Genomic DNA, 21,736 nt, shown 5'->3' with positions numbered 1-21,736 from the left:
CTAGAAAACCTGATGTGCCACTTTTATGGGGGATGAAAACCAAACCACAGACATCCAGTTCCACTTTCACCCATTTTCGCCCATCCTGGAGATACAAATACTTATTTTTGTGGCCTTCCTGCTGATGTATATCGGCAGTCTCCTTGGTAATGCCACAATCTTCCTCACTGTCTGGGCAGAGCGTTCACTCCACACTCCCATGTATTTCTTTCTGGCCAACTTGGCAGTTCTGGAGATCTTTTACTCTTCCACTGTGGCTCCTCTCGCTTTGGTCAACCTCCTGACCATGGGGAGAATACCCATCTCTTTCACTGGCTGTGGCACACAGATGTTCTTCTTTGTCTTTCTGGGCAGTGCTGATTGTATCCTCTTGGGGATCATGGCTTACGATCGGTTTGTAGCCATTCGGGATCCCCTGCGTTACACCCTCATCATGAGATGGCAGCTGTGTGCCCAGCTGGCAGCGGGAGCCCTGGTCCTTGGCTTCATTCTAGCCTTACAACTCACAGCTCTGATTTTCCACCTGCCATTTTGTGGCCACAACAGGATCACACACTTCTACTGTGACGTACTCCCGATCTTGCGGTTGGCCTGTGGAGATACTCGAATGCAAGAAGCCATGATCTTCATTGTCAGTGTTATCATCCTTACCATTCCCTTTTCCCTGATCTCCATCTCCTACATCTTCATTGTGGCTGCCATTTTGAAGATCCGCTCTGCAGAGGGGCGGCACAAGGCCTTCTCCACCTGCTCTTCTCATTTGACTGTGGTTCTCCTCCAATATGGCTGCTGTAGCCTCATCTATTTACGCCCCAGCTCTAGCTACAATCCAGAAATGGGTCGTGTGGTGTCTGTTGTCTACACCTTCGTTACCCCTGTCTTGAACCCCTTGATCTACAGCATGAGGAACAAGGAGCTGAAAGACGCACTAAATAAGGTAACGAAAAGACATTTGCTGTGCTAGGAAATGTGGACTCACATGAATGATAAACTCGGAAAATGATAAACTCAGGGGAACTAATTTACTACTTCCTCAGGCCCCAGTTCCTATTTCTAGCTCCTGAAAGTTAGATATTAACATTTAAAATAAGAGAAAGTAAATTCTTGATGGGCAGGTATTTTGTTTTGTTCTCTAAATCCATACCCAGTGCCTAAAAGAGCTAAAGCTGTCAATACCTGTTTATTGAATTGATGAATTCCTTCGAGTGATGTCAAAGGACATTCTTTCTTTGTTATCTCCCCTTCAAGGTTATATACTGAGATATGCTGCTGGCATTCCATAAATACTCACAGAGTAACTACAAGAGGTTCCCTTTAAGAGCACTAATAATTCAAGTTTCTACTCATAAAGCTTTACTTTTCTCCTTTCCATTGACTGAGTCTTGGGAAATGTTTATTGGGAGATCTATTATTGTTGCAAAGTTATAAAAATAGTATCTGGAATGTGATAAATATCTGGAACGTATCATCATTTTGAAAGTGTAATTGGTGATGCTTTAAAATCATAAACAATATCTTCACCCCACTCAGAATGGGAAATTTCAAGAAGGGGTCAGGAACTAATGGTTATTTGGCAGAACCAGTATGAGAACTTCTTTCCTCTGTTCTTGCCAATCTGTCTTGCTACGGTTCTTCTTTTAAAATAACATTTTTCGGGCGCCTGGGTGGCTCAGTGGGTTAAGCCGCTGCCTTCGGCTCAGGTCATGATCTCAGTATCCTGGGATCGAGTCCCGCATCGGGATCTCTGCTCAGCAGGGAGCCTGCTTCCCTCTCTCTCTCTCTGCCTGCCTATCTGTCTACTGTGAACTCTCTCTGTCAAATAAATAAATAAAATCTTTTTTAAAAAAAATAAATAAAAAAATAAAATAACATTTTTCCTAGGTGCCTGGGTGGCTCAGTTGGCTAAGCAACGGCCTTCTGCTCAGGTCATGATCTTGAAGTCCCAGATTTGAGTCCCACATCAGGCTCCCTGCTCAGCGTGGGGTGTCTGCTTCTCCCTCTGATCCTCCTCCCTCTGGTGCTCTCGCTCTTTCTCTCTGAAAATAAAATCTTCTTAAAAAAATAAATAAATAAAATGTTTCCATTTTTAAGTATATTACATATCAATTTTAGAAAAATTGGGAAACATATAAAAGTAGGCAGGAGTTAAAAATCATTTCTAACCCCACCAATTAAAATAAACCTCAGATAATGTTTGGGTACTTTATACATTATGCATATTATATTTGGAGCTTTAGTACCCTGCTTCATTCTCTTAACTTATAAACACCTGCCTTGCTCAAGTAGCCTTTTAAAACATGGTTGTCATAACATTTCCATTTATTCTTATTGGCATTTAAACGGCTACCTATCTTTCACTATTACAAGTATCACTGTGGGTGATCTTTACATATGATTTTGTGTTAACTCTAATTACTTCCCCAGTGTTAAAATACTTTAAACCCCTATTTACACACACACATTGCCAGATTGCATTCCTGAGACTACAAATTTATACTCCCACCAACTATTTACAAATGTATTTGTTTTATAAATTCACAGTCAACACTGGGTCGGCTTCCTTCCATTCCTCCCTCCTTCACACTCCCCCTTCTTCCTTTTTTTTCTGTTCTTAGCTTTTTCTTATCTGCCAATTTGATGGCTTCACAATGGCAACTGTTAATCTTGTCTACATTGACTAAATTGATCTTTTTATAGATTCCATAGCTACTTAAAAATTTTTGTGGCCTTTACTAAGATGCTCAAAGAATTTTAAAATCTATTTTTAAGTTTTTGTACTTTATTCAACACTTTCCGTATGTGCTGAAAATATTTTGAAAGTTTATCTTATACATATACTACATCTTATATATACTATTTACATATATTATATGTGTATATGTTATAAAATTCAGCGTTCAAATTTTTGTTTTGTGATTCTCATTTTTATAGTAAATAAATTCTGAAAATTTATCCTGAAATCATACAAATATTCATCCATATTTTGTTCTTGCTGCTTTATGTTTAAAATTTACATGGAATGTATTTATCATTTTGGAATTTACTGTGTTGTATGCTGTGCTGTAAGGCTTTAACTTTTACTTCAAAATAAATTACCAATTGCTTCAATATAATTTTCAAATCGTATTTCCTTTATCCATTGAATTGAGGCATCATCTTTATCACATAGTAAATCCACATTTCTGTCAAGTTCTACTTCTTGGGTGCTTACTCTGCTCCATAAATCAGTCTGTATATTTCTGTACCAACACCACCTTATTTGTACCAGTGGTATTTTATGATCATCATCATATTAGAATCTATTTATCTCTCCAGAAATTTGTCCTAATTAAAAGGTTTCGAGTCTGCCTTCAAACAGGTTGTGGTGGTTTCAAAAACTCCTTTGATATCCCTCCCTTTACAGGGTTAAGCCTGATACCCCTCCCTTTGAGTGTGGGCTATACTTAGTTAACTTATTTCTAGCAAATAGTACGTGGCAGAACTGATATATGACTTCTCAGACTGGGTCATTAAAAATACTGTGGCTGCAGCCTCTCCCTTATTACTCTGGGAAGAAACTGCCACGTTCTGAGAACAGCCAAGAAGCTCCATGGAGAGGTCCATGTGGAGAGAAACTGAGGCGTCTTGCCAACAGCCATGTGAGTAAACCATCTTGGGCACACACCTGCCTTCAGATGACAGAGCCCTAGCTGACGTTTTTGACTGCCCTTCCTGAAACACTAGGAGCCAGAACCACCCTGCTGAGCTGCTCCTCCTAGAATCCTGACCCTCCAAAGCTTTGTAAGATGAGAAGTGATTTTAGTTTTCCGCTGCTACGTTTTAAAGTAATTTTTTGTGCAGCAATAGAGAACATAGCCCCCATTATTGGAATGAACTGACGAGCTGCATTTTAGGGGGGATCTGCATGCACATGGCCTACGTTCCACCACGGAAATCAGGGCATGTCCTTACCAAAGATTTTATAAGCTCCAAAACCGCAAAAATTTCCCAGATGTCCTTTGATTCTGTGCCAACCTCACACGCCATCCTATAAACCCAGGTAGTGGTGGTGGTGATGGCGACTTTTCAAAGAGAGAAAAATACCTACCTTGTAAGATTTGACTTTTGTTTCAAGAGATTTCTTGGCCTCTCTTAACCAAAAAGCCTTGTCTCCTAACCCTTAGCCCCCATTTTCCAAAATGACCACAATGACATATCCCTTCCCACATGTTCTCCTCCCACTGTGACACTGACTCTTTCCATCCAGAGGTGAGGTCCATCTTTCTTGCCCTTGAATCTAGCAGCAGTGATGCTATGCCACTTTCGAGACTAGGTCATGACAGGGGATATGCTTCCAACTGGCCCTTACAGAACACTTGTTCTTGGAACCCAGATACCAGGTGGTGAAGAAAGTAAGAAACCACGTAGAAAGTCCACATGTTAAGCACTGAAAACCCCTCTGAGGTCTGAGCTGCCAGGTAGTAAATGAAACTTCAGACGGTTCCACCAACCAACCAGAGTCATTCCCAGATGCAAGCAGTACCGTGTGATGCCACCTGGAGCAGAGATGAGCTACTCCCCTTGTGTCCCCCTCAAACGGAGATTCATTGGCAAAATAAATCATTGTTGTTTTAACCACTGAATTCAGATGGTCCATTATGTGTATCAAATAACTACAACATTCCAAGTTAACCATCAAAGTCCAAAATATCACGGGTTTTACATTATAAGTTTCCTATCTCGCTAATGGGGGGCGGGGGGGGGGGCGGGGAGAATACCAGAATCCAAGCATCTCTTCAATCAAAAGTGTCCTGACTTCAGTTGTTAGCGAATGGGTGAGGGAAACAAGTGTGCCTGAATTCTTAAACAACACTGTATATTTTACATCAGGCTTCTGTGTATGTAATAGAATGCCTCAAGACTGTTAATGGTGTTCATGGAACTTTGACTAATTTTCACACTTTGTTGAACAAAACTTTTTCTTTTGCAAGCTCTGCCCAAAGGAAGAGAGAGAGCCAAGTTCCCTCCAGTATAGCAGTCTCCACAGAGAGCCTGAAATCTCTCTCTTTCCCCAACTGTCTCAGGAAAAGGCCAGAAACGAGAAGCTTACCTGCCTCCTCTCATTTAGACACGGGGAAATACAGAAGACCAGCTAATGCCAGAAACAGATCACCACTGAGCCCATGGCACAGGGAACACCAAGGTGTTGGATGGGGAGTTAAGCTTTTCAGCTTTCACAGGATTTCCTCCCTTACTCCCTACTCTTCAGCTACCTTGCCCCCCATTTCCTTAGCACCAGCTGTTGCCAGTAAAATGGGCAAGGATGTATTCTGAATGGGATGCTGCCACCTGCCCCTGTTCCAGTGATTCTATAGGAACTGTTAAGAAACCAAGGCAAAGAATCAAAAAATCGAAATCCTGCCACTTGCAACAACGTGAATGCAACTAGAGGGTATTATGCTAAGCGAAATAAGTCAATGAGAGAAAGACAATTATCAAGTAATCTCTCTGTTATGAGGAATTTGAGAGGCACGGTGGGGGTTGTGGGGGTTAGGGAGGGAGAAAATGAAACAAAATGGGACCGGGAAGGCAGACACACCATAAGAGACTCTTCATCTCTGGAAACATACTGAGGGTTGCTGAGGGGTGGAGGGGAGGGAAAGAGTGGCTGGATTATGGACATTGGGGAGGGTATGTGCTATGGTGTCTGCTGTGAAATGTGTAAGCCTGATGATTCACAGACCTGTACCCCTGAAACAAGCAATACATTATATGTTAACTAAAAATAATAAATAAATAAATAAATGAAATAGTCTCACAAGAAAATGGATTGTTTTACCTCAATTTAAAAAAAAAAAATTATAGAGCCTATAAATACCACAAGGGATTATTTGTAGCTTTTGGGGAAAGGACAGACAGCGTTAAAGAAAACTCAGTGGTTTTATCCAACCGATGTCCTCTTCCATCTATCAAAGCCTCTTCTACCTACCTGGCATGCAAGAGACTTTTCTTTCACCCACTCACTGGCCACTCTCCAGAGACATCATACCTTATCTCTAAAGAATCACTTGTCAAAAAAAAACTTGTATCCTCCCCAACTTAATAAAGGATTACATTACACAACTTTTTTTAAAAAATGCATTATTTTCTTTAGAAAACCCTCAATCTCCTTCATGAACAGGTATTAGGTGAGGAAAAAAAGGATAATTTTGTTAATCCAGTGACACCTTGACTTCTGCTGAATTACTGCTTATTCTTTCTTTCTTTCTTTCCCAAGTTCACCCATTTCACTTATATTCAGCTTTCCTATTTTCCTTTATAAACGTCTTTAGCTATATCCTGAATCTCTTGATATCTTTTATCACTCAGTTCTAAATAGTTTCTGCTTGCCATTGTATTTTCTTAAGTAGTCCATGACTTAAAGATGTGTTTCTTTTTAACATCTGATTTCTAACAGTGATGAGAAAACATGGTTTGTAAACATTTTCCATAAAGAGCCAGTGAGTAACTATTTTAGCCTTTGCTTGCAAAATGGTCTCCAGTCTAAGTACTCATCTCTGCCTTCCTTGCCCTAAAGCAAAGACAATTTATAAATAAATGAGAGTGACTGTATTCCAACAAAGCTTTACTTTAAAAGGCAGGCAACTTTGTCTGATTCAGCCAAGAGTCATAGTTTCCAACCCCTGTTCTATAGCACCAATGCTTTGGTCATTGTTAAGACTTGCTGTTACCTAATACTGTTTTGTAATGTTCAGTGCATGCCTGAAACCCAACAATCACCTTATTCTCCGGCTGCTACTCTTCTTCAAGGTTCAGGCCTGGCCCACGCAAGCACTTGCTTTTGTGAAAGGATCACAGTGCTTCAGATACTAGGTTTTGGAATGAGAGAGTCCCCAGCTGGCAGCATTGCCACTTGCCATTGGGTGGTTTGGGGCAAATTACCTAACATCTCTAATCCTTTGGTTCCTCACGCACAAAAGAGAGAAAATAATAGTACCTACCTCGTGGGGTTGGCATAAGGAAGGATAGAATGACAGCACCTAGCAGAGTGCCAGGTTAGACCTCAATCGCCATTATACCATTGAACCACTACTGTGAGGCAGGTACCATTAAACCCATTTCACAAAAAAATTAAGGCTCAGAGATGTTTTGGTAACTTGCCCAAATCTGATGGCCAGTGACAAAGCACGGATTCCCACCCAGAACTTCTATTTCCAAATCCAGAGTGTCCAGACTTGGGGTTTGATTAGCATGTGAGGAATTTACTGTATGCCATTCCTAGGCCAGGCAGCATTTTCAGACACGCGGAGAAAAGGAGTTGCGAAATGCACAGGAATTAATTCTTCGCGGTTGAAGTTTAGTCCTTAGGGGAAAAGAGAGAGTTCCATGAGCTCTAAGGGGCCGAAGGGGCCCGGGCGGTGCCCGCACGGAGGACGAACCACCAGAACCCAGACAAACTCTCTCCTGGGCTCGGTCCGCTCCGGAGGCGGTGTCCCCCAGCGGCGCAGCCGGGGTGGGGCTCGGCGGCCTCGCTGACCTTGCTGCCCACGGCCGCGCTGCCCTTTCTGGCTCCCCCGCGCCACGTGCCCGGAGCGCCTGGCGCCTAAAAATCTCACCCCGGTTGAGCCTCCCGGAACGAGCCTCTGCTTTTTAAAAACCGGGCGCCGTCAGCACCTCGAGACACATAAATCACAGCCCCGACCTGCTGTGGACTCAGCGGGTGGCGTGCCGCTCTCAGCGGTGACGACTTCAGCCCCTCTCGAGGACCTGCACCCGTCGGGCTTTGCCCCCTCCACTCCGCGCACAGGGTGTCTCGCCAGGACCACCGAGCCCCCCGAAGACCGCGCTGGTCGCTGGAAAAAGAGCCCAGGAACCTCCATTTCTCCGAGCCCAGGACCGGCCTGGGACTCTCTAAAGCCATACCCTGTGACAATCACAGGGGTTTTCTCCGCCCCGTCGGTGACGGAAAACTCGTGACTCGGACCTGAGCGCTGGGCGGGCGCAGAGAAGCCGGGGGCGGAGCCGCGAGTCGGGCTCGCGAGGAAGCCCCCGACGGGCGGCGCGTGCGCAGTCTCTCTCCACGGGACCTCCTTCCCGCCGCTGAGACTAGGAAGCGGGACGCCAAATCTGTCCCCGCGCAGCCGCCGCGCCGGGCGCCGAGCGGGGCGGCCGCCCTCCCCGAGGCGCGCCTGTGCACGTTCCCACGCACGCTCCGGCGTACGGCGGCGGCCAGGGGTCGCGAGCCGGTGGAGGACCCGCGCGCGGAGGAGCCGGGGAGTCAGCGCTTCTTCCCTCCCTCCCCCACTCCCCTCCCCGCTCCCTCCCCCCTCCCCAAGAATGTTCCGCTACGAGGTGAGCTCTTGCGACCGGAAGTGACCCCTCCCTCCCTCCCGCGCCCCCTTTCCTCTCTCACGCCCCGCGCGTCGGTCCCGCGCCCCTGGGGAAGGAGGGGGCTAGCGGCGGGACCCAGGGGACCGAGTAGAACGCTTGGGGCCTGGGGTCGCGGGTTTAATCCGTGGGCGCTGAGCCGGCTCCAGGGGGCGGGACTGTCCTATCAGTTGCCGCTGGGGAGAGTTGGCCTCTGTTTTGGGGTGGGGAGGGCCCGTTAAGTACTGTAACCAGGCCATCCCCCACCCACACCCCGGCAGGAGCCGCGGAGGGGAAAGCGATGCCCCCATCCTTGAGGGAGAGTCTCCCGGGAAAGCCTAGAGACGCGTTTCCCGCCCTGGACCCGGAACCACCCCCCCCCCCCCAATTACACACACACCCGTGCGCACGGGCACCCAGCGGGTCAGGGGAGCCTGGACTTGCCCTTTACTGGGGCCCGAGACGGTTTACCGAAGAGGGCTCCGAGTTGGGAGGGGGCGTGTCCCGTAGAAGTTCCGGGCGAGGGGAACGAGACCTGTGTTTGGTGACCATCCCGGGAATGTAGCAATAGTAGAGAGTCCTGCCCCTGCCACTAACTCGCTGTATGACCTTGAGCTGCTCCTAGTCTCTGGACAGAAAGTTTCTAGACTTGTAGACTGAAAGGGCTGCTCTGGGTGATCCCGAAGAGTCTTTCTAATTTAAAAAAGCAGTGATTTGGTTAAGTTGATCTGTGCTGTGGAAGCTGCTGCATGCCTGCCTCGTGGAAGTTTGGAAGGGTTTAAGACGGGTAGAATGGCCTTTTGGCCTAACCTTGCCTTTGGGAAAGTCTGTTTAAGGAGGTTGTCTGGCAAGGTGTATCACAGACCTGCTATTGATGTGTGGTATTGTGATTCTGAGTCTTTGAAAATTGGGGCCACAGGTTACTTATACTTGATAGGAATGGTTCAAGACCAAACTGACTTGATGTAAACGTGGGAGAGAGGATGAGGTGCGGTGGGCAGAGTGTCCAAAAGAAGAGAACTTGGAAAATAAATCAGTTGAAAACTGAAAAGGGGGGGTTGGTATTTAAAATAGAACTGAGCTTGGGCGCCTGGGTGGCTCAGTGGGTTAAGCCACTGCCTTCGGCTCAGGCTCAGGTCATGATCTCAGGGTCCTGGTATCGAGTCCCGCATCGGGCTCTCTGCTCAGCAGGGAGTCTGCTTCCTCCTCTCTCTCTCTCTCTCTCTCTGCCTGCCTCTCTGCCTACCTATGATCTCTCTCTGTCAAATAAATAAATAAAATCTTTAAAAAAAAAATAAAATAAAATAGAACTGAGCTAAATTGTTGTGGTGATAACTAGCATTGTTTAGCAAATTTACAATCTTTGCTTCATTTAATCCTTACAACCCTCTAAGGTATTGTCCTTTTGTTGCCACTCTGAGTAAATGTAGATAGAGCTGGAGACACACTAGGTACTTAGACGTGTTTAATGAGTTAACCAGAATATGACTTAGCCAAGTTTACACATACTTGTAAGAAGGGGACCACAACTTGAACTCACCATATCATAGCTTTTCCAGAGTTCACTTAATTGGGTTTGAGATTTTAGCTTTCTGTTTCATCAACAGATGAAAACAGAAGAGGGGAAATGAAGAGAAAGCTTTAAGAGGACATAATAGTTGAAATTTTGGCATGAAACTAAGGAACATGATACTTTTGTTGAAAGATACACATAAAACTCAAAGTAATGATAAAGTTTGCATTTTGAGTTGTCATTACTATTCTAACCAGTGATGTCAGGAAAGTTGGGGGCCTAATTTCTTGGTTGCATGAAGAGATAGTTATTAAATTCTTGATAGAGAAATGGAGTGTTTCGGAAAAGAGAAACTGAAAGAAGATACTGCCATTTTTCAATGTCAGGGAAATTGGAGGTAGAAAAAATGATGTGTTTACAAGAGATCATATTCTAAGCTATCCTGATGATTGGTAAGACAAAATGAACTTTTTTTTTTTTAAGATTTTATTTATTTGAGAGAGAGAGAGAGAATGAGAGAGAAAGAGAGCATGAGAGGGAAGAGGTAGAGGAAGAAGCAGACTCCTCGCCAAATAGGGAGCCGGATGTGGGACTTTATCTGGGGACTCCAGGATCATGACCTGAGTGGAAGGCAGTCACTTAACCAACTGAGCCACTCAGGGGCCCCAAAATGGACATTTTTTAAATGAAGGTGTGAACTTCATCAATAGCTAATCTCTTTTCTCTTTTTTTAGTCTTTAGAGGATTGTCCTCTGGATGAAGATGAAGATGCATTTCAGGGCTTGGGAGAAGAAGATGAAGAGATTGATCAATTCAATGATGATACATTTGGGTCAGGTGCTGTTGGTAAGTGACATCTTTCTCTTTTAATGTCATCTAGGTCTCTTGTTCTTCCAGTGTTCTCTTTTGTAAGTGCTTTGTCTTAGTAGGAGTAACTACATTCACAAATTTAGCAAAATATTCTATTCTTGGTCTCAGAATAGTCTTCACTGGAAGCATCTACCTCAATGCCCTGGGCCCCTCTTTTGCCTCATTTATATATAAAACCAGATGCTTTCTGAGCCCTGTGCCTTCTGGCTATATTATCTATAGCTCTAGGTTGATGCTGTAAGGTATGCTAGTCATTAGACAAGTAGACATTGTTTAAAGATTTAATATAATCCTAGAAGAAGGAAATTTTTATTTTTGGAACATGTAAGTTTTGGAAAATTAGTAGAGTAAAAGAAAACTTGGCCTTGGGTGTGTATGTTTTAAAACTCAGGTAACCATTGGTGTATTGCATGACCCCGCTATTGCCTTACATAGTATCTTCAATAAAATAAAAAACATTTTATTCTAAGAATTGTGGTGATAGGAAGTCTTCATAAGTTAGAAAAGTGCTCGCACAGATGAACGTTTCCCATCCCTAGATACAGATAAATATTTTAGGAGTTAGAAAGGGTAAACAATTAAAGAGTCAGGCTAAACTTAACATGGCTCAGAGTTATAGTAATCTAAAATGGGAAACTTAGGCAACAGATTTATATGATAAAGTTTGAGAATTAGAGATCCTTAACCAAATATACTAATAAAATGTATTTTAAAAAAGAAGTAGGTAAGAGTTAATGTAAATATTTTTGCTTTAACCATTGGTGTAGAAAAGTAGCAATAAGAATGTTTCTGTTGGGATGTGTAAATCTGTGTGATTTCTTTGAAATCAGCATTCTGTCTGTGCAACAAATATTCAAAGTTAAGTAGCAAGAGGATATTTCACAGTAGTGACTGATCTTAAGATGTTTAATATAAAAAACAAAAGGTTTTAAAGGTGTGAAAGTGGCTCCTCGTTTTGGAGTGATGTGGCCCACTTGAATTTATTAAAACTTAGACCAAGTTGAATTAACTAGGAAAAATGAGAAAGCATAGTATTTTTAGTCAAAGTTTACAAAATTCGGTAGAGAGTAAAACTGCCACTCTCAGGAGCAGCAGGAGAACCACTTAAGGTAGAAGTGAGACTGATTACAGAAGGAAACCAAAGACCTTCTGGATCATAGCCATAGTTTAGGAGATGAGATCCTACAAGAGGATGACATGATCTAAGATGCTGTTCTCTCTCCATGGAGATCACTGGGGAAGAGATGTTGACTAGAATTGCAAATACAAGGAACTGATGTGAATTGCAAATTGTATTTGGAAGTTAGTTTAGTAATAACCTATAGGATACAATAGAGTTAACAGATACTGTGTGCATGTTTCTAGAACTTCTTTTAAAGTATTGTACTGAATGTTATTTTTTTAAGCAAATTCCTCAGGTTTAAATAAAGTTGGTGGGATTGATTTATAGATACTGTATTAAAATGAGACAGCATACTAAAATGTCCTCAGTTTTGAACCTGGACAGAAGAGTAATAGTTTCATCTCTTCTCATTGACTTCCAGCGTGCTGTGGACAGTCTTTTTCTGCTTCTGTGTTCCCCACAAGTTAGGGAAAATATTGTCTTAAAAGGACATTAGAGTGTACAGAACTCTATATGATATGATGGGAAAAAAGAAAAGTGCACACACATTGAAAAAGCCCCTAGGGTTATACTTTAAAAGAACAGGTAGCAAAAAGTAAAGGCAGTGAAATAGCATATGGTTAGCCCACTTTGTACCCCAGGGCATAAGTGATAAAGAAAGACTTTTCTTGGTCAACAAAGTTTGTAATGGGGAAAAGATGTCCAAATATGAATCTTTAAAATATACACTAATTACAAAGTTAAAATCTTAGGGAGAGAGAGAGCACATGTGTGCATATGAGTTGGGGGGGAGGGGCAGAGGGAGGGACAATCTTAAGTAGTCTCGGTGCTCAACAGGGACGCCAGTACAGGGCTCGATCTCAGGACCTGAGCCGAAATCAAGAGCTGGACACTTAACTGACTGAGCCTCCCACATGTCCCTCATGTTAAAATCTTAATTCTTCAGGGGGCACTGGGGTGGCTCAGTTGGTTGAGTGTCTGACTTTGGCACAGGTTGTGATCTCAGGGTCCTGGGACCAAGCCCTGTGGCTGGCTCCCTGCTCAGTGGAGAGTCTGCTTGGTCTACGTGTCCCTCTTCCTCTACCCCCAAACTCCCCCCACCCCCCGACACTCATGCTCTCACATGCTTGTGCATGCTCCCTCTCAAATAAAATCTTTTTTTTTTTTAAACTAACTTCTTCATAATATCTTGATACAAATATCGTACAGATTTATTTATTTATTTATTTTTAAAGATTTTATTTATTTATTTGACACACAGAGAGAGAAATCACAAGTAGGCAGAGAGGTGGGGGGGGAAGCAGGCTCTCTGCTCAGCAGAGATGTGGGACTCAATCCCAGGACCCTGAGATCATGACCTGAGCCGAAGGCAGAGACTTAACCCACTGAGCCACCCAGGCGCCCCCAGATTTATTTATTGAAAAAATTGCTAAGTCAGCCTGTGATTTGTTTAATGCACCATACAGGTAGATACATAGCTGGTGTGAAGAATTTAAATCAGGAGGTAAAATGTCCCACCTTGGACATAATGTTATGGTTTGATAGTTTTTAACTCAAAGAGTGAGTGTCTTGAATGATACTTGTTAGTTATTTGAAGTCACTGGCTGCTAATGCTCTGATGTCATCTTTCCTTAAGAAACTAGTCCTTGTCTTCTGCATGGAAAAATGTTTACATCATCTTTAGAGCAGTAAATAGCCACAGTAATCTCAGCTCATTCTCTAAAAATAAAGTTCCCACTTGCAGAGTGCTTATTATCTGCTAGGCACCATTATGAATGTTTTATATTTATTATTAATCCTCACAAGAACCCTGCGAGGTAGGTACTGTTATTATCCTCATTTTAACAAATGAGATAGAAGACTATGAGAGAGGTGCAATCAGGGTAGACTACCAGTTATGCTTGAACAGTCCTTGGGGAATCTCTGGGACTCTCCTGCCTTTGCTTGGAAGAGCCCCCCATTGTTTCCACTTCCCTTCTGTTGATAGCTGCTATGATCTTTAGGGACTAAGGCTGTCTTAAAATTAAATCACCTGTACTTTTCATGTGGTATTTATTCAGAATTATTCTGAGATAGGCAGTGGGGGGCGGGATGGGGGGAGTTGGGTTGGGCGTTGCTAGCCGTGGGTGGATTCAGTAACCGGTCACATCAGGGTAGAGATTAATTAGTTGAAAACAAAAACTTCTTTTTCTTCATTTTTCTAGTATACCTTTGCCTACCCTTTATTATTTTGACCATTGTGGATCAGGGTTAAGCTTTGTTATATCTGAGTAACTTTATTTTTAGGTCATTTGAAAAAGATACGAGTGAAGTATCCTCTAAAAGTAGGGGCTTGTGATCTTTTGATATTGCTTCACATGAGTTTTCACAAGAGCAAGGAAGACCTAAAATGATAATGATGGGATTCTGTGGCTTAGATTCCTTTGCTTACATCGTTCAGACGGTAATAGTTAATTCACAACAGAGCCCTTCTCGCAGGATAGGGCTATTTAACGAGTGTTTTTTTAAATTAAGGACAAACTGTTCATCTTTGGCAGCTCTAACAAACTCAGTAAGTGTGAGCATGGGAGGTAGTGAATGAAAACAACACAAGTTTAGGAATCCCGCATCAGAGTAATCCACTAACAAATTAACTTCTTTTTTTTTAAGATTTTTTTAATTTATTTGACAGAAAGATCACAAGTAGGCAGAGAGGCAGGCAGAGAGAGAGGAGGAAGCAGGCTCCTTGCCAAGCAGAGAGCCCAATGCAGGACCCTGAGATCATGACCGGAGCTGAAGGCAGAGGCTCAACCGACTGAGCCACTCAGGCACCTACAAATTAACTTCTTAAATTGGGGAAATAAATGTTTTAAAAAAATCCCCTCATTCAGTATTATAGAGTACCCATTTTTTGGCATCACTGAATTAGTAAAATTACAAAAAACAATCTGTCCTTTAAAACGTACTCAGCTTACTCTTCCTTAGCAAAGATGACACAAATATTAATGTCAGCAGTGATTTTTTTTAAATTTACATTTAATTAGCCAACATAGAGTACATCATTAGTTTTTGATGTAATGGTCAGTGATTCATTAGTTGCATGTAATACCCAGTACAATTTATTTTTTTTTTAAAGATTTTATTTATTTGACAGAGAGATCACAAGTAGGCAGAAAGGGAAGCAGAGAGAGAGGGAAGCAGGTTCCCTGCTGAGCAGAGAGCCCGATGCAGGACTCGATCCCACGACCCGGGGATCATGACCTGAGCCCAAGGCAGAAGCTTTAACCCATTGAGCCACCCAGGTGCCCCCACTTGATTTTTAATAACACTAATCTTTAAGAATATTTTTCCAGATAACTGATAATTTAAATTAATGTTGTAGTTTTCCTCTAAAGTGAATTTTTTTCTTTACCACGAGTGGTACATTGAAATATACCACAGTGCCCAAAGACTAGACAGTGATTCCGATCTTAAGCTACTTAGTAAATATTTGCATAAGATGTTAAGACATATTACAGTATTAATCATTACATTGAAAATTTGCAAATAATCCAAGTTTCCATCAGTAAGGGATAAGTTAAATTAGTATATCAAAAGATCAGAATCTTAAACAGCATTAAAAAGAATGAGGTAATGTTATCAGTAGTTACATGCAAGTGTATATACATGAAAAGTATCCAAGAAGTATTGCTTAAATAAAAAGAAACAAGTTGAACTTTATAGTTTGCATTTTGAAAAACTTAACATACCTGTAGAATTCTGGGGAACATTCTAAGTTATATATTTGTGTGATGTTTAAATTTTTAATTAATAGGATTTTCTTTGTAAGCAGGAAAAAAGTTAATATTAACAAGTTGTACATGAGCCCCTCAGAAAATTGTCAATAAATCTAAAGAATCTCTCTCTCTCTCTCTTTTTTTTTTTTTTTTGAGTGGCTACCATTTATTATAACCTTGTTGTATACCAGACATCTTTCTTTTTTCTTGTTATGGTGCCTCCAGTTCTTCTTTCCTCTTTTCTCTTTTAATGAGGTACATAGAAAAATTATATGAGAAGGATTGTCATTGAGGACACTTGCAGAAAGAATTCAGTGTTTTTATGTTAGTTATAAAGAGAATTATCAGGGCACCTGGGTGGCGCAGTCGGTTAAGGGTCTGCCTTCGGCTCAGGTCATGATCTTGAGGTCCAAACCATCCAGTCCTGCCTTGGGCTCCTTGGTCAGTGGGAAGTCTCCTTCTCCCTCTGCCTCAGCCCCTGCTTATGCATGCTGCTTGAGCACTTGCTGTTTCTCTGACAAATAAAATCTTTAAAAAGAGAGAGAGAGAAAAAAAAAATTTAAAAATTGAGAGAAGAATGATCTGTTACCATTTTCTGTTGAATTTTATAGGGCGTAAAGAACAAACTAAGAATAAAATATATACAGATACATTGGGTTTTTGTGGAGTTTGAAAGTCTTGCATGTTTAGATGAGGTGAAGGTAGCATTAAAATGAAAAGGCTATTTAGGGAATGTTTCCATGAGGAGGAAAAGGTATCTGAATTTGAATGCCAGAAGGGGAAAAACATGGAGTCGAACTTTGGCAGTGGAAGCAGAATGGAGGAATGAGATAGAGGAGCATTGGAATGATAGCGCGAGGGAAATAAGGTCTAGTTCTAGAGAAGCTGATGGAGGGTTGTGAAGATTTTTACCTATGCTGTAGCAGGACTCCAAAATAATGCTGCGTTGGCATACAGAGAGAGAAAACAAGCTAGTGCTGGAGCTACAGACCGTCCAGGAGTGTGCAGGAATAGCAAGGGCATTGTCAACATGGAAAAGGACTGGACCCAGCTGCGGGTCGCCCCCCGCAGTAGCCCTGGTGTTGCTGCAGTAGCCACCCGGCAGGCCTCCATGCCTCCGGTGTTTCTTCTCCTTTTCCCGCCCACCCCTCACATCCAGAATCTGTTCTCAGTACAGCAGCTAGACTGTTTGTTTCAGAAAGGCCACATCAAAACCTCCAGCGGCCCCCCCATTTCAATCAGTGTGACCCAAAAGGCCCAGAAGGAGCTCCCTCCTACTACCTACTTGGCCTCACGCTTTTTTCCTGCTCTTCCTCTTTGATCGTTCCAATCCAGACACAGTCCTACTTGACTCTCAAAATCATCCCTTGTCTTTAAGTCCTTTCTACGGACTGGCCCTCTATGTGGAACACTCTTCTCCCAGATAATCCACACGGCTAACTATCTTACCCTTGAATCTTTGCTCAGATGTCACCCTCGCAATGAGGTGTACCTCTCTCTGTCCCATTTAAAGTTTTCAACCTGCTTTTCCTCCATATATCTATATAGTATTTCATCTCATACAGTATCTAAGTTATTTGTTATATTTATTATCTATTTCTGTCTCTTCCCTGCTTGAAGGAAAGTTGCAAGAGACCAGGGATCTTTTTGTCTTTTGTACACTGATCTATCCCATGTGCCTAAAACATTAACACATAATAGGTGCTCAACAAATACTAATTGAATGAAATGAGTAGATTTGAGAGCTCGTAAAGATGTCAGGCATAATCTAAAAGGACATGTATGCTAACGCAGTGGGTTTTAACTTCCCTTTTTTGCCTGATATGTCATAGAATCTCAAAACTAGGGATGCCTAGGTGACTCATCAGTTAAGTGTCTGCCTTTGGCTCAAGTCATGGTCCCAGGGCCCTGGGATCAGAGTCCCTCCTTGCTTCCTTGCTCAGTGGGGAGTCTGCTTCTCCCTCTGCCTGCCACTCCCCCTGCTTGTGCACTCCCATGTGTGGGGTCTCTCTGATAAATAAATAAAAATCTTTAAAAAAAAAAAAAAAGAATCTCAAAACCAGTGAGTTGTGGACATACCTATCACTGGCTTAGAAACTGTTTTCAGAATACAGTTTGAATGCCGTTGGTAAGGTATTAAGCAGTCCCTCTAAGTGCTTCAATTATATTCCTGGTAGGATGTTGTTTGTCCTTAATAGTGAAAAGCTCACTTTCCTATGACGCTTAGTTTAAATCTTACTTTGTTTCTCTCAAGTGGAAATATACTGTCTTCTGAAGTTAGAATTGTTCATCTGGTTAACAGAAGAATTTCATCCAACTTTTAGTCTCAGTATAAACTATGTTTCTTGTGATGTTCTTACAGATGATGACTGGCAGGAAGCACATGAGCGCCTGGCTGAATTGGAAGAGAAGCTGCCGGTGGCAGTTAATGAACAAACAGGCAATGGAGAAAGGGATGAGATGGACTTGTTGGGTGACCATGAGGAGAATCTGGCAGAAAGGCTCAGTAAGATGGTGATTGAAAATGAGCTAGAAGATCCAGCTATCATGAGGGCAGTGCAGACCAGGCCAGTTCTGCAAGTGAGTAAGTTACTCTGATCTGAGAACTATAGCCGACTAGTAATTAAGGTGAAGTACTGAGCTTTGCTGTTTTGTTTCATCTGCTACCCTAAGAAACATGCATATACCATAGAAAATTGTTGATATACTTCCTGATCGTAGCAGGTGAAGAGGGGAGTCAGGTGTCGTCTGGAGCACTGTAATTTCATCTTCTCAAGCAGTTGAGACTCTCTCGAAGCCTTGTTCACCGAAAGCAGTTAAAGCGTCCAGAAACCTCTCTCTACTCCAGACTTTGTGTATGTGTTTCCTTTTTTGTAGCCCCAACCAGGAAGTCTGAATTCCAGCATCTGGGATGGGTCTGAAGTTCTGAGGCGAATCCGAGGGCCACTGCTTGCTCAGGTATGAAACATTTTCTCCTTATACAAATTCCTAGTATCCGAAAACTCCTGTCTTGACCCTTTCCTTACTAAAGCAATGTGTTGATGTATGTCATTTGCTGTTATGTTGATTACTTAACCTCCTCATACCTGTACCTGTTGATTGTACAGTTTATTTACTCAGCCTTCATGCAATGCTCATTTGTGCTTTATTTTGAAAGGTTGAAAGGGAGCCTTTAGAATTTGAATTTGTTAGCTTATAATTCAAATTGCTTAAGTCATTTCTAGGCAGAACCATAGGAATGAAGAACAGGTCAGTGTCTACCAATGGTTATAGGAGGGGTTGTCTGCTAAGGGACACTACAACAGGAGTTTGGGGAGTGACAGAACTGCTCTGTTCTTGATCGTGGCAGTAGATCCATGATATGTATTTATCAAAATTCAGAGGGCACCAAAGAGAGGGAATGTTACTGGATATGAAATAAAATTTAAAAATAATTTCTCAAGATGCTTTTGGCATCTGTACAGATTATTAAACATTTGTTACGGACTAATTTTCTTTCTTTCTTTCTTTCTTTCTTTTTTTTTTTTTTTTAACTATTTCGTCAATTAGGAAATGCCTACAGTATCTGTATTAGAATATGCCCTGCCTCAGAGGCCCCCGCAGGGTCCAGAAGACGAGCGAGACCTTTCTGAGCGCGCATTACCACGGCGGTCAACGTCACCTATCATTGGGAGTCCTCCTGTTAGAGCCGTCCCCATAGGCACCCCACCTAAGCAGATGGCTGTACCCAGCTTCAACCAACAGGTACCTCTCATTAACAGGCACTCAGCCCAGGATATTGGGAATCTGGGCAAAATTATTTGGGAAGTTGGCGATGCTGGGAGGAGGGTGGAAGTTTTGGGTAGGCGTTAGATTAGAAAGAGAAATAGCCAATTAGAGGAGAAGTGAGTACAAATAAGAGACACATTCCCTAATGCCCTTTTCTGGTGCTGTTCCTGTTGCTGCTGCCTTTTAATTGGGGGAGAAAAAGGGTAGTTAACCACATTTAGTGTATATATCCTTTTCAAAGTGTTTTGCTGGCTGCCCACAACATTGGCAGAGAGGTAACTGAAAGCTGGGGGGAGTGGGAACACACAGCATTGTCCACATCCCTTTTTACCTTTAAGATATCCCTGCTTTCCCTAGAGCCTGTGCAGTCCTGTTCCATAGACTTTCCTCCACCTGAAACCAGCAGCTGAAAAGGAAGGCCAATTTGGAAGGTATGGGGGGAGGGTGGTGTTGGTATGGCCCTAGTTAGGCTCAGTATTCTATAAAACGGTGGAGTCCCGATGTATCACAAAAGAGCTGAGCATGGCGGCCATATCACAGGGGCTTCAGAATAGGACTTAGTTAATCCTCCAGCTTTCTTATCATTCCTTCTCCCTCGCTGCTACCAAAATAATATCCTCTTGCAGAGAATTTGCAAGTCAGAATATCTGTTGGTACCTCCCTCAGATAGCATGGAAGGGTGGGGATAACTGGAGAATTAGCTAAATCTTCTTCAGTTACAAGTGGCACATTGCTTGGTGTTTACGAGAGGAAGTGACCAAAGGTTCTTAGGTGAACCCATAGTCGTAGCAATTTGCTTAGAAGTAGGGCTTTGCATTGAGTTCTGTGTCTCTACCAGTACTCGAGGGGAGGGAGAGTAGGTGGAGGAAAAACTGACTTCATTGAGTGTAGTTGTGTATATGTTTGTCCTGATAGATCCTGTGTCCGAAGCCTGTCCATGTCCGGCCCCCGATGCCACCACGTTACCCTGCTCCCTATGGTGAGAGGATGTCTCCAAACCAGCTCTGCAGTGTCCCGGTATGTGTCTTCACGTCCTGATGAAAACGTGCTGCATATGGTTTCACCATTAGTATATAGAGGTCTCCTAAATTAGGTGCGCTTATTATAGTCTCCATACTTGAATTTCTGGATGTTATGGTCCCCAGGTCAGAAAACATGGTTCATCATGTTCAGTTGTTTCATACCTGAGCTTTTTTTTTTTTTTTTTTTTAATCTTTAATGGGGCACCTGGGTGGCTCAGTGGGTTAAGCCTCTGTCTTCAGCTCTTGTCGTGATCTCAGGGTCCTGGGATCGAGCCCTGCATGGGGCTCTCTGCTCAGCAGAGAGCCTATTTCCCCCCTCTCTCTGCCTACTTGTGATCTCTATCTCTCTGTCAAGTAAATAAATAAAATTAAAAAAAAAAAAAAAGAATCCACACCCTGCGTGGTCATCTGGTTTCCTGCTATTTCAGTCCCTTATCCTACTGCCTCCTTCTTCGGGTTACATGATCATAGTGCTTCCTGATGTCTAGCATTGCTCTCTTTCATATTCCTTCCATAGACAGCTTTTTTATATCCAAGATTTTTATATCCAAGTTTATTCTGCATTCCTACTAAATTCCTTTATATCAATTTACAAATTTCACAGAATGTGTGTAATTTTTTGTCTTTTTTTTTTTTTTCCCCTAGAATTCTTCCCTGCTTGGTCACCCTTTCCCTCCTAGTGTTCCTCCTGTTCTCAGCCCCCTCCAGAGAGCACAGCTTCTTGGAGGAGCACAGGTAAGCCTGTGATGAGCCCAACCCATGAAGAGCTCTCTTGCTTTCCTAACATTCATAGGTAATACCTCTCTTTGCTGTTAATCAATCTCTAATGCCTCTTATTTTATTCCTTCACTTTTTCAAACAAAGTTATTGATGGAAATAGTATTCACTTTTTTGTGGATAAAAGCAAGAGGCTTGCTGATTCACTAAATCTGAGATCTTGTCCCTCTTTCTAGCTACCGCCTGGACGGATGTCTCCCAGCCAGTTTGCACGGGTCCCTGGATTTGTTGGTAGTCCGCTTGCTGCCATGAATCCCAAGTTGCTGCAAGGGCGAGTAGGGCAGGTGCTTCCCCCAGCACCTGGCTTCCGTGCCTTCTTTAGTGCTGCGCCCCCTGCCGCTCCGCCGCCTCCGCAGCAGCACTCCCCTGGCCCAGGGCCTCACCTGCAAAACCTAAGGTGTGCAAACTAATGCCACTCTTTACTCATCAGTCGCCCAAGGCTCTTTATCAGTGAGGCTTCCATGTCTGCAAGGGATGTGTTTTGAGATGTTACTGGATCTTCTTCTTGTCAGACACAAAAGTGTTTGACAGTCTCCAGGCATTCTTATGAATTAACATTTTC

The 21,736-nt window shown here is 42.8% G+C and overlaps 2 protein-coding genes across 2 annotated transcripts in view; both read left to right on the top strand.

Annotated features, from left to right (window-relative positions):
- Positions 1-25: 25 nt before the first annotated feature.
- Positions 26-1,007, top strand: LOC131813125 (olfactory receptor 10V1-like). Its single transcript, XM_059143310.1, has one exon. It carries the CDS (start codon positions 26-28, stop codon positions 962-964), a length of 939 nt encoding a protein of 312 aa, XP_058999293.1. The 3' UTR covers positions 965-1,007.
- A 7,105-nt stretch (positions 1,008-8,112) lies between these two features.
- Positions 8,113-21,736, top strand: part of PATL1 (PAT1 homolog 1, processing body mRNA decay factor) — a 30,487-nt gene continuing 16,863 nt past the window's right edge. The window contains exons 1-8 of the mRNA XM_059143298.1: positions 8,113-8,331; positions 10,594-10,705; positions 17,970-18,187; positions 18,485-18,565; positions 19,157-19,351; positions 20,291-20,392; positions 21,043-21,132; positions 21,351-21,571. Coding sequence (XP_058999281.1) covers positions 8,317-8,331; positions 10,594-10,705; positions 17,970-18,187; positions 18,485-18,565; positions 19,157-19,351; positions 20,291-20,392; positions 21,043-21,132; positions 21,351-21,571 — 1,034 coding nt within the window. The 5' untranslated portion in view covers positions 8,113-8,316. The remainder of the gene's footprint in view (positions 8,332-10,593; positions 10,706-17,969; positions 18,188-18,484; positions 18,566-19,156; positions 19,352-20,290; positions 20,393-21,042; positions 21,133-21,350; positions 21,572-21,736) is intronic.

The sequence above is a fragment of the Mustela lutreola genome, chromosome 1 (genome assembly GCF_030435805.1).
Source record: "Mustela lutreola isolate mMusLut2 chromosome 1, mMusLut2.pri, whole genome shotgun sequence".
NCBI classification, from domain to species: domain Eukaryota; kingdom Metazoa; phylum Chordata; class Mammalia; order Carnivora; family Mustelidae; genus Mustela; species Mustela lutreola.
The sequence above is the reverse complement of the archived record's forward strand: the minus strand, read 5'-3'. Positions and strand labels throughout refer to the sequence as shown.

Excerpts from the sequence above, each read along its gene's own strand:
- LOC131813125 (XM_059143310.1), top strand. The coding sequence starts at position 26 with ATGGGGGATGAAAACCAAACCACAGACATCCAGTTCCACTTTCACCCA.